Source organism: Hordeum vulgare, chromosome 6H (assembly GCF_904849725.1).
Source record: "Hordeum vulgare subsp. vulgare chromosome 6H, MorexV3_pseudomolecules_assembly, whole genome shotgun sequence".
Lineage (NCBI taxonomy): Eukaryota > Viridiplantae > Streptophyta > Magnoliopsida > Poales > Poaceae > Hordeum > Hordeum vulgare.
Genome location: NC_058523.1, coordinates 398,103,760 through 398,116,903, shown reverse-complemented (window position 1 = coordinate 398,116,903; position 13,144 = coordinate 398,103,760). Strand labels below are relative to the sequence as shown.

At 46.7% G+C, this 13,144-nt stretch overlaps 1 protein-coding gene across 1 annotated transcript; it reads right to left on the bottom strand.

Moving 5' to 3' along the window:
* Positions 1-3,003: 3,003 nt before the first annotated feature.
* On the bottom strand, positions 3,004-7,435 carry LOC123406222 (hsp70-Hsp90 organizing protein). The gene is made up of 7 exons (XM_045099710.1): positions 6,380-7,435; positions 4,690-4,978; positions 4,469-4,554; positions 3,862-4,085; positions 3,712-3,778; positions 3,573-3,632; positions 3,004-3,449 (listed from the first exon to the last, which is right to left on the bottom strand). The coding sequence occupies exons 1-7, from the start codon at positions 7,283-7,285 to the stop codon at positions 3,336-3,338; spliced, it is 1,746 nt and encodes a 581-aa protein (XP_044955645.1). The 5' UTR covers positions 7,286-7,435; the 3' UTR covers positions 3,004-3,335.
* Between the last annotated feature and the right edge of the window lie 5,709 nt (positions 7,436-13,144).

Genomic DNA, 13,144 nt, shown 5'->3' with positions numbered 1-13,144 from the left:
TTTTCCAAGCGATAGTAGGGCGATGGTGGAACGATTGTTCCGGTCCTTTGTTGTGACCAGTACTTCCACCCTGCCACCGGTTGCACCGCTAGCTAGGGTTGGTGTTTATTACCCGTGAGCACCGGTTGTACCGGTGCACATAGTGGTTGTACCATTTCGTTGTAAAAACGGTTGTAACGGTTGGAAATGAGGGGCACTATTTAAGGAGGTGGTTCTTCCACCTACCACTTCACGTCTTGCCACTCTCTTTTCACCATTAATGTCACTCAAGCTTTCTTCATCGATCTCTCTCTCTAGCCACTCAAACTTGTTGATTTGCTAGGGATTGAAGGAGGAGATCTAGATCTACACTTCCATCAGAGGAAACTTGATTCCCCCATACTTTCTTGCGTGGATTTTATTACTCTTGGGTGTTTGAGCATCCTAGACAGAAGAGGTCATCTCATGCCACATTCCATTCTGGTGAAGCTTCATGGTGTTGTTGGGAGCCTCCAATTAAATTGTGGAGATTGCCCCAACCTTATTTGTAAAGGTTCAATTGCCGCCTTTAAGTGCACCACTAGTGGAATCACGACATCTCGCATTGTGTGAGGGCGTGAGGAGAATACGGTGGCCTTAGTGGCATCTGGGGGAGCATTATGCCTCCACACCGCTTCAACGTAGACGTACTTTCCTTTAAAGGGAAGGAACTTCGATACCACATCCTCGTCTTCATCGGTTTCACTTGTGATTACTTCTTACCTTTACTTTGTTTTTATTATTTGCTTGTTGTTGTAGTTGCTAGCATCATATAGGTCTCACCTAGTTACATATCGAGACAACCTATTTGTTGCTAAACCTAATTCGATAAAGAAGAACTAAAAATTGATAGTTGCCTCCCCCGTCTCTAGTCAACCATATCGATCCTTTCAACTAAAATGAAACAACGTTTGCTTTGAAAATGATATCATTTCTTTGCATCCAAATATTCCAGTAGCCCATGATAATAATTTACATGGCAATGCTCGGTGGGAGAGCTTGGAAAGTGGGAATGATTTCATCACAGACCGAAATTCCCCTATTTCTGTGTCCCAGAATTGAGCTCCAACATGTTACTGCAAAATCACAGTCCCAGAATAGATGTAATGCTGTTTTTGTGGTATGAGAGTGGCAGAGAACACAGTTGTAGGAAGGCAATACAAGGTTTTCCTTTCTGGCAAATTTCTTGTATTGGTGATGTCTTTCAATAAGGGCACCCCTCTGCATTTCTTGAATTTACTTCTATGGTGATGCACCATAACATCGGTTTATTACTTCTTTGTCAAGTTCACGTATCTATTCCATCTGTTTTTTCATTTGCTTTCCTTTTGTTGTAATATTTTTCGCTGAGTAAGGTTTCAGCTCAAATGTTTAACTGATGACTGCATAGGAGAAATCAAAAGCCCAATTATCTAGTTGTGATATTTTTAGGTAGTGCTAGATACCCCAATTGTTCCTAAACACAGGCCTACTTACGAAGCAAAATGAATAAAATTACACTTTAAAATATGTCTATACACATTCGTATGTACTCCATCCGTTTCTAAATATAATCTTTTTAGAGGTTTCACTATAGGACTACATACGGATGTATTTAGACATACTTTAAAATATAGATCCACTCATTTTGCTTTGTATGTAGTCTCTTAATGAAATCTCTTAAAAGACTTATATTTAGGAACGGAGGGAGTAGTTTGTAGTAAAAAAATAGAAAGACTTATATTTAGAAACAGAGTGAATATATTTTAGTTGTGATATTTTTTGGTAGTGCTAGTGATTTTCTGATTTCTTGTCCCCTCAACATGTCTGTTTACGTTACGCATGCAGTAAGGGAAACACATTTTCAAAGAAACACTAGAAGAAGGAATCGCTTCAGATGTGATAATCAGATGATAGTACAAATTTTGTAGTGCAAGACTGCAAGGCAGACAGACCCACATCGTTGTGTCGGTTTTGATGGTTAGCTGTGTTGTACCCATCTCGTGTCATATGTTATACCCTACCTTGTAGTCATTTCTAATTCCCTGTAAGAATGAAAAGATACGCATTCTACGAAAATGAAAATGAAGCCGCTTTCAATTTTCCAACAGTGTTTGGCAGCTGTGAGGACAGGCGACCTGATTTTGACTCTGGAATTATTTTTTCATAATTCAACTGTCTGTTGAAGCTTCCCGTGTCTACAAAACATAACCAGCTTTAATCCAACTTTTTTTTTGCATGTTGTCCACCTAATCTTTAGTCTAGTTATAATGGATAGTATCATATGATACTAGTGTATGATACCACAACCGTAATGTATAGTATTATGCGTTAGTATCATAAGACGGTTTATTTATTATCATGCAAGACACATAGTAACACATCATTTAATATGATAAGGTATCTTGATATGATATCCAACCTTCTCTTTTTTCATTTAATTTTATGCATCCTTATCAAAATTGTTTAGTTGACACGCATGATAATATCTATAATACTTTCATTACGGACAGCTTTATAGTATCAAAAATGAAGTTTATGCACTGACTTCCACCATTATTTGACTCATTCTCTGCTAATGCTTCAGATTTCCTTCTTGAGCAGAGTTCAAACTCATGATTGTAACTTTTTTTAAACAATGCAAATGACTCGTCATTTCATTGATTAGGGGAGAAGGTTTTAGAGCTACCATCCCACCATTCTTTTCCCAAGTCCTCGTCACTCAAGTAAACAAGTAAACGCGGTGATGTACCTCATTCCAAATGGCCATGGTGTAGCGGCACTAAAAGGGCAGATGAGCCACGGTTTCTTGGGTTTGTTTGCAAAAAGGGCAGTGTATTTTAAGTGTAAATTCACTCATTTTGATTCGTATGTAGTCATTTAGTGAAATTTCTGAGGGAGTACTATAGAAAAGGAATCAGTCAAAATAATTTGTGCTTGGCCTCTTTGGAAATGAACACAAATTTCTGAAATGCAAAGAGCACCACATCAACCTAAAATATCATCTAGACCAGAGGCAACAATGAATTTTCTCCATTGACAGCATTTCCCTAGACAGCAAGAAATAAAATACAATAACATTCTACTGTTCTTGTTCTAGCATCTGTTTGTCCACTGTGAAGGCGAAAACGGCTACAACTAATAATATATGGGACATTGCCCACATAGAACTGTAACATAATAGCCGTAAACAGGAATAACGATGTGGCAGGCTATACTCACAAATCCAACTGAAATGGATGCCCCATGGCATACAAAAGAAGTTCACGCTGGGCAGAGAAGCAGTGTACAGTGACGACACAACCGAGCACAATCTCAACACAAACGCCCTTGCTTGATCATCTCGTTTGGACTATTCCAGCGTTTATGAGCTTTTGGATCTTCTGTGCCACTCCAGGGTCCTTCAGATGATCCTGAGCAGCCCTAGGGTTCTCCTGGAAATCCATCAACACCTGCAAAACATTTCCAGTGTCATTTGTATGAACAATAGACCGGATGACATTACTCCCGCAAGAAACTGAGATTCGATGATAAGAATTAACCCGCTTTCAACTTTCAAGAGAAATAAACGATACCTGTCGCATGATAGGATCGGTAAGGATGTTCTGGATTTCTGGGTCCTGCATAGCTTTACTCTGCAAAAATAACAAGAATGGTATTGAGTTCTTGAAACAGCCAACATAAAGAACCACTGAAGTGCGTCAAGAGGCTTACCTGTTTCTCCTGCAAATCCTCCTGACTTATGTCACCCCTGTTGGCCTTGTTGATCTGCTGAACACACCTGCAAAAGCCAACAGCAGTTAAAAGTTTGTTTATGCATATCATGTGGCTAGACTAAATGGTTGCATGGCGTAACTTCATTACCTCCTTATGCCATCAAGCAGTTCCTGGTTATTAGGGTCAAGCTTTAACCCAGCCTGGTAAGTTTCCATTGCCTTCTCATATTCCTTCATAAAAAACTGAACTGCACCCTTCCTTGTATACCCTTTGGAGAAGGTTGGGTCTAGCTCAATACACTTCTCTGCGTCTTTAAGACCTTCAGGCATGGCTCCCAGCTTGGTATAGCATGCAGCTCTATTGCTGTATACCTGCAGGTAAAGTGGTAACTCAGTTTCGGACTGTAACAAACATATGTAAAGTGATAGACAATACGCAACATACATGGGGAGCAGCTGAGAGTTCATTTGAAGGATCGAGTTCAGGTGCAATTTAAAAAAAAGGGCATAAGATCAAAGTGCCAATTGCTTCGAAAAACAGCATACTTCAAAGCAAACATACATATTTCAGTGCTCTACAATCTGCTGAGTTCCATCGGTTGTAGAAGTTGCAAAACTTGCAACCACCAAGATTTTTCTATCATCACACGGTCCAAGAGGTTCCATATATCAAAACAATGAAATAAACTTTTCCATCGCATCTACACTTAACCTACTAAAAAGAAAAATAACAGATAGGGACTGAAAAAGTTTACCCTAGCATCCTTCGGGTTCCTCCTGATAGCCTCATTGTAATGCTTTATTGCTTCTGGATACTTCTGCTGCTTGAACATCTCATTACCTATAAAACCATCAGATAAGGAAGCCTGCCATGAGCATAAAAAACAACACGAAAGACAAATCTGTAACTGATACTACCAGAAGAAGATAAAAGGAGTGCGGGAGACTAAAGAAGACAACACAATGCCACCCTTACCTTTCTCCCTCTCCTCATCAGCTATCTTTGGGTCATAATACTCTTGTTGCTCCAAATCTTTCTTTGCCTTCTCAGCCTCATTTAACCTTTTAAGAGTGTCTGGATTCCGGTGCTCAGTTAGAGCCTTCTGGAAAGTCTCAATGGCAATATCATAGTCCTTGGAGTTCTTAGCAAGTTTGGCCAGAGCAGTTCCTTTTCTTGTTAGTGCCCTAGCAACCATCTTGAAATCAGCACGAAGTTCCCTTCCCCTCTCCACAGCTTTATCACAGTCCGCAATGCACTCATCAAACTGGAGACAGGAAATGATAAGACTCCAATAAACAAGAAATAACATATATTACCAGGCTATCTTTAGTTGCAGAGAATAAGGAGAGGGTCCTAAGCATGATCTAAGTACACTAATCAGCTCTATGGATGGTCATAAATCTCTAATCATAACACTAGGCTCTTACTCCTCAAAGTAAACAAAAATGGCATGTTAAGGCAAAACACATCCAAGAGCACTGAGGTGCTTCTAAGAATCTTTTCCATCACTACATTGTAGAAATCCTTCACAGATTGATATTAAGAAATTGCAGCTTTCCCTGCAAGGGTCATATCTATATTTGGTGTTCACTTTGCAACTTTTATGGATATACAGTAGCCAGATACTGTCAAAGATTTTGCAACTGTATGGTTTTCTGCCATACAATTGTGGCATGCCACACCACCTTAACACTCTACCCAGATTCAAAGCGCAAGGGTGTGTCATTATATTCAAAATGGAAACAGAAAATTTCTATTAGTATGGCACCTGTACAATGTTAATTTGTATTACATTCACAGCTCCATCAAGCGGCAGGCGTCAAAGACCGCCTAAGCCATACCAGTATGCATTGTAGAACAGAACTACCTGTAGTAGACTATGGAGCTATTTGGTTCCCAGACAATCCCAAATATATTTTGTTCAGGCGCTCCACAGTTGCTGCTTTAACACCCTTAATTATCCACATGACACAAAAATCATAGATTCAGATTTTCTGTTACAAGTTGCCACAAGTGTGGGACTGAATTTGCAAACCACACTTTGCCCCAACATGGTTGTGGCAAATAATTTTGACCCAGACAATCCCAAATATTCTTGCCAAGCTTTGCTAGAAGTGTGGCAAGAAAAGTGTGGTAAGACTTGGAAGCATTACTTGGTTACCAAGACAGTATCATGCGGCACACTTCTGAGATATCTACTTAATTAAGGTTCTAAACCATGATATAGAAGCAATTAGAAAATTTCGGTAAAGAAGAACTGCGACCATCAATTATTCACAGCCCAGGAGAGACCAAGCTGACAAAATTTAATTCACCTTATTTTCCTAACACTATCAGTACCAATAAGTTATGGTAAGTTTAAGGCCTTGTTCAATTGTACTATTATTAGTCCCCAAAACCCCTTTGTACCTTAATACCTAGAAACCAGACCATCTTGCCTTGATGTTGATCAGTTTACCACATCAATCAAACCTCTAAGCCTCACAATTGCTAGTCGCCATATATGCAGCAAGCACCATGACCTAATTGCCCGATAGTCAAAACTACTGCTACGGTACTCCAATGCTTATAGCAACCAATCATATACAAACAGCAGGTGTGAACTGAAGATCAGATCCTCATATTAGCTTTTAATAAGGCATGGAATCTGTACAATAAACCTCACCTTCCCCATTTCGATGTACACCGCTGCTCGGTTAGTGAGGTAGGAGATGTCCTCGTCATCAAGTTCCATGGCCTTTGTGTAATGCTGGATCGCCGTCTCGAAGTCCTTCTTCTTGTACGATGCATTCCCTGCCTCCTTCTCCTTCAGAGCAGCAGCTTTCCTCTCCTTCTTCTCCTTGTCCTCATCAGACACCTCCATGGGCTCCGGCTGTGGCTCAGGCTCCATCTCCCTCGCCTTTGTCTCGGGCTGTTGCCTCTGCTGCTGCGGTGGTGGCTGCGACGGCGAGGAGGACTGCGGAAAATCGGAGTCCTGGGGCGTCTGGATCTTGATGTTAAGCATGAGGCTGAGCACCTGCATCATGCGCGGGTCGGATAGGAACATGTTGAGACTGCTGGGATCCCGCTGCACGTCCCGCAGCATCTGCATGAAATCCGGCTGGTCGAGGTAGGCGCGCGTAGCGGGGTCGGAAGCGATCTTGGTCCAGAGCTCGGGGCCCTGGAACATCTGGCCGATCGCGTCGGCGCCGCCAGAAGGCGGGCGCCGCGGCGGGGCGGCCGCAGCCTTCTTGGCGTCAGCGAGGCCGGCCTTGAGGCCCTCGTTGCTGGGATCGAGGGCGAGGCCCTTCTCGTAGGCGGCGGCGGCGCTGGCCGCGTCGCCGAGGCCGAGGTGTGCGGCGCCGAGGCGCGAGTAGCCCTTGGCCCAGTCGGGCTTGAGCTCGACGGTCTTCTCGGCGTCGGCGAGCGCGTCGGAGTAGCGGTGGATCGAGGCGAGCGCCGCCGAGCGGTTGGAGTAGAGCACGTGGTTGGCCGGGGCGAGCGCGATGGCGTCGGAGAAGTGCCCCGCCGCCTCCTCGAAGCGGCCGGCCGAGAAGGCCGCATTACCTTTGGCCTTCGCCTCGTCGGCCATGGCAGGCGGTCCGATCGGATCGGGGGCGGGCCGGGGAAGCTTCGAGAAGGCTTGGCGGCTGGGTGGAGGAGGACAAATCCTGGGGTTAGATGGGGATTAAGGCGGAGCAGCAGCAGCAGAGTTTTCTAAAAACCGGGGCCGGGCCGAGCTCGCTCAAGGGTTCCGGAACCTTCCCACGGGAATAAAATGCACCGTTGGTCCTTCAACTTGGTGGCAATGTCCACAACGGTCCTTGAAGTCACAAAGTGCCCCAAGACGGTCCTGCAACTTGCCAATACAGCTCGTAGCAAAAAAAAAAACTTGCCAATACAGCGACAATACGGTCCTCGAACTTGTAACACCGGTCCTGGCCTATGTATTCGCGTACGCAGGATGTACACAACAGCGTACTGCACTCACCACATCAGCAGGAGGCCACAGTCAGCTTCTTATTCTTCGTGGGGTACGTCAACATCGTTACGCTGACTTCTTGGAGTAGAATAATTCATCTGTTACATGGATGATACAAGATTGTAATAAACATAGGAACACCAAAACCCTAAACTTCTCGCGGCGCCGTAGGCGATTTAGGGTTTTGACTGTGGTACCGCTTTCTCGCCGGGGCGAGCGTTGTCCGCTGCAAGGGATCGTCGATGACTGCCCCCAATGTCGTCGATGTGGAAGCAGGGAACAGTGCAAGGGAGGGTCGAGACGCGAGGAAGAAACTAGAGGAAACTCTAGGCAAGTTGGACATCTTTGAGAAACATGCCACCCCTCTGGTGATCGACGATCGCGTCGAAGGAAAATCTACCAGATGGTTACTAGCTGGTAAAATCCTTCACCGAAGCCTATTTCATATCCAGACCATCACCAATGCCCTCCGTCCAGCATGGGGACCCACGTGGACTGAAGTTCAAATCAGTTAGATCAAACACGTTCGTAGCTGAATTTGAGACCCAGCGCGACAGAGATCGCGTTTGGAACGGATCGCCATGGCATATAAACAAGCATGTCGTGGTTCTTGCGGAGTTCAATGAATGCATGAGGACGGACGAACTTAAGTTTTCCCGACTCCAAGTGTGGGCGCGGGTAGTGAAGCAAGGGGCGGTGCAGGAGGGGTTGCAGTTCATCGACAAGCCTTCTAGAAGCTTGGTGCAAACCATACATGGGGGTCTCAAATCCCCTGATCGCTTAACCCTTCGCGTTGCGGGATGGTGTCCGCTTCGTTTCTCTTAGGGGTTTCTCTCATGTGTCCATGGAAGTGGATTGCCTAGAGTTGGTTAAACTCTGAAACACTCGTCACAATTCTCACTCAAACTGTGGCTCCTATCCTTCTAGAAATAGGAGAGCTCAATAACATTTTCTCTTCATTTAGCTTACTTCATGTTAATAGATCAGCTAATATTCTAGCTCATCTTTGTGTAAAACATGCTTGCACTTTGAATGTGACCGACAGCTAGCTCGATATAACCCCTAGCTTCCTTGTGACCAGTCTCTTGGCGGACAGTCCTGGGTTGACATTCATATGAAATAAAGCTCTCCAAGTTACCTGCAAAAAAAGCTTCTTCTTCTTCGTCCCCCCTAAAAAAGCTTTTTCTTCATGCTCCTCCTCTCCTCCAGCCCGCCGCATCGGGGACCAAGGCGGCCATGTCCTCCCCGTAGGTAGCCGCCTCCTCCGCTCCCGCGAGCGCCTCTTCCCCTTCCACACCAAGCACAAGGAAGAGGACTGCAACTTGGTGTTCGTGGGCGTCCGAGAGGGGAAAGCCGACGCGGTGGTGTCCGGGTGGATCTCGCGGGGAACACGACACGCGGTTGTGGCAGCACTGGTTCCCACCATAGATGACGCGGTAAGCAGCATGATGTGTGGCACACCAACCGGTGGTCGCCAACCATGTAGCGCTCGTCTTCCTTTCCACTAGGCACAACAGTAGGCACTCGCAAGCAGGGCTCTCTCGATGAATTAACTACATGGAATTTTGAGGGATTTTGGATCAGAACCTGTGTTTTGGGGAACTTCATGTTGGGTAATGTTGCATGGGAAACAAAAAGTTTCCTACCCTCACCAAGATCATTCTATGGAGATCAACATCTACGAGAGGGGAGGTGTATCTACATACCCTTGTAGATCGCTAAGCGAAAGTGTTGAGAAACGCGATTGATGTAGTCGAACGTCTTCGTGATCCAATCACGATCCGTCCCACGATCCAATCACGATCAAGTGCCGAACGAACGACACCTCCTCATTCAACACACATGCAGCTCGATGACGCATTCACCTCCTGGATCTAGCGAGTGGCGGTGAAGTAGAGGTTGAGTTCTCCGGCAACACGACGGCGTGGTGGCGGTGGTGGTGGACCGATCTCGGCAGGGCTTAGCCAAGCACTACCGTGGTCACGACGACAGAGAAATACTACGAGAGAGAGGAGGCATCATCGTGGTTTTTTCAGGTGTGGTTGCCCTTCCCCTTTTCTAGTATATATAGGAGGGAGGGAGGAGGGGTTGCGCCATCAAGGTGGCTTGCCCACCAAGAAAGGGGGCGCCACCCTTGGGCCAGCCCTCTATCAACCCTTGCCCGCATGGGCCTAGGTATGAAGGGGCACCAAGCCCACTAGGGGCTAGAGCGCACCCAACTCAGCCCATGTGGACCCTCCGAGGGTGGTGGACCCTTTCCGATGGACTCCAAAACCCTTTGGGCATTCCAGGTACATTACCGGTGATGCCCCGAAACTTTTCCGATGACCAAAATGGAATTTCCTATATATCAATTTTTACCTCCATGTAACAGCCTGGAACCGATGCTCTAAAAGACCCCCCCTTTATTCCATTGTCGCCTTGTGATTTATTTATTTGTCGCATTCATCATCGCATCATGCGCATCATCTGCATTGCATTGGCACTCTGTTGTCATCTGTTTTCAAAACTTGCATCCATTATTAGTTGCCGGTTCTCTCCATTTTCGTCGTTGGCCATTTCGAGACCAACCACATACGCACGCGCCCGCGACATCCTTAAAATATTGTTGTTTAAAAGTGTGTAAAAAAATCTCAGATTGGGTTGAAACTTGGCGTGCGGTCTTATTTTAATGTAGGTAGGACACCTGCCAAATATCGTTGCAATCGGAGTCCGCTTGATACCCGAACGGTCGACCGTAGATGCATCGTCATTAGTTTATTTTCGGATGTTTTCGTGTTTTGAAACGTTGTCACGTGCCGCACCACTTCCCTCTCATCCGCACATAGCCCATCTACACGGCCCACTAGACCCACCTAGCCCTTCTGTGACAGCCCGAGACCGACGTTCCAGAAGATTCCCCTTCTATTCTGTTTTCGTCGTGTGTCTATTTTCTTTTGCCGCATCCTCATCGCATCATGCGCATCATCTGCATTGCATCGGCATTCCGTTGCCGCCAGTTTTCAAAAACTTGCATCCGCTGTTAGTTGCCGGTTCTCGTCGTTGTCCGTTCTGAGCCCGACCGCACATGCACGCGCCCGCGGCACCGTCGAGCCCTGTTTTAAAAGTGTGCGTAAAACTTTCTCTGGTCGGGGCGAAACTTGGCATGCGGTCGTAATTTGTTTTAGCTAGGCCGCCTGTCGAATTTCGTCGCGATCGGAGTCCGTCTGGTACCCGAACGGTCGACTGTAGAGGCACCGTATTCGGTTTACCATCAGACGTTTGTCGGTGTTTCAAATCGTGTTGCCGCGCTGCCCGTTTCCCCTCTCATCCCCGCCTAGCCCTATGCAGAGTGCACCAACCCTACGCGCAGCCTAGTCCGTAAACCTTCCGAAACCCGAATCGGGCGGTCGTGACCGTTGGATCCGGATCAACCCCGTTTTACCGCAAACCATCTTCGGCTTGTCCAGTGGACTTCCTAACCTATTTATCTCGACCACCCGATCTAAATCGGAGGGTCGAGATGCCTCTAAAGCTAATCCACTTGCTATATATAGGTCCATCCAGTCCAATCAGTCCAAAACCTAGGGATCCTCCCTCCGTTTCCGTGTCGCGCCGCCACCCTGCCCAAACTTCCACGCGCATCAGGCTAACCACGGCCGCATCAGATCTCCCTTCGATCCCCAAGTCTTGTCCCCGCGCCGGCCTCCCATGTCTCGATCCAGAGGGTCAGAAGCGGCAAGAGGAGATCTTCCCGTGCTCGAGCCCCGCGCCATCTTCTTCTCCCTCTTCCTCTCTCTTTTCTCTCCCTGACCGGCCTCTCTCTCTTCCTCCTGCAGGTGCGAGGAGCCGCCATGGTGAGCTCGCCGGTGCTCTCAAGACCGACCACCACAGCTCGTCACACCGTCTTGCTCCGCCACCTCAGCCCCAGTCTAGCCCGCCGCCTGTGCGCCCGTCAGAGCCGCCGTCGCCCGCGCGCTGCCATGCCGCCGTGGAGCTCGACGTCGGGGTTCCCTGTCCAACAAAGTCGTAAGGTCGTTGCTCCCTTATCCCCATGTTCCCCCATCTCTTTTCTCATCTCTCCCTCTGCTCGTTTCTTCTGCCAGGAGCAGAACGGGAGACCGCCACCGCCTCCCTAGATCACGGCAGCTGTGCCCGACGCCTACAGCCTCGGGAACGGGCCCCCCTCGTCCGGATCTACCCGGCCGCCGGCGAAGAGCCCCGTCAGAGCCGCCCATCCAGTCGCCCGCGCTACCACCAGCTCGTTCCTGACGAACTGAAGCCCGGCATCGTGCTGTCTCTGCAGGTTGTTCCTGCATTTTTTGTTTCCTGTAGACCGTCCGGAGGATTACTAATAGAAAGCCTCGGTGTTGTTTCATTTCACAAGCTTGTTACTAGCCTAGCTGGTAGCCGATCCGCGCACGGACCATGAGGTCTGTGGTTCGAATCCTAGCCGCGCCATGGCTTGTTTCGTTAATTTTTTTGGTCAGATTAGTTGTAGGTTGTGCTTCACGTAGCGCTACACCTAGCCCACACCTGCAACTTAGCCACGATCACAGGTCTAGCCTAGTGGCCGGCGCCACACATGTCTACTCAGTAGACCAGGGTTCAAATCCTTGGCTACAGACATTATTTTTTTACTGCACCGAGCCCAATACATTAGTGTGTTTTCTGCACTTTTGTTGCAGCATTTGTGTCTGCACATTGAGAGTAGATGACACTGTTTAAAAACGTTCATAACGTTTCAACCGTGCATCAGATCGGAGTGATTTAAATTTGTAGCTTGTCTAGAATTTCGCGTAGGTTAATAATTTCCAACTCTCATGCATAATTAGAACTGTTTAGTGTGCTGTTTGCATCAGTTTGCATGTCGACGTGTTGAAACGGTTTATGTCGTAACTATTTGTCCGTAGCTCTGTTGGAGATGTGCCATATATGTAAATGGTCCAGTACGACGAGTAGAATCACGTGCTACACTTTGTTTTGCTGTTTAACAAACTTAAAATGTGGTTAGGATAAATCTGGACAGAATCAGAATTTAACGCGTGGGGTCATCTCGGAGATGCTATAAGTTGTTTCCGGCCTCATTTAAAATGCCTAGATAGGTAGTTTAGCTTGTGCTTCACCCCGTGCCATGTTAACAACATATAATATTGTCGTGTTCCTAAATGGGAGTGAACTAAACAATTAAACGTGGAGTTTCATCGATATGCAACTCGTTGCATGTCGAGCTTCACTTAATGTGTAGTGTTTGATTGTTGTGATTGTCATGCCTTGCATTAGACCGTTCATGCATCATATGTGTCTTGCATCGTGTGGTGTTTATCGTGTGTTGATGCTTGTTTCCGGTTTCCTCCGTCTTGATAGAGTTCCGCAAGCGTGCCGGATGTGAGGACCGTTCGACTACATCGGTTCGTCTGCTTCACGGAGGCGTTCTTCTTCCAAGCGGGATCTCAGGCAAGATGACCATTTCCCCAGATACCATTACTA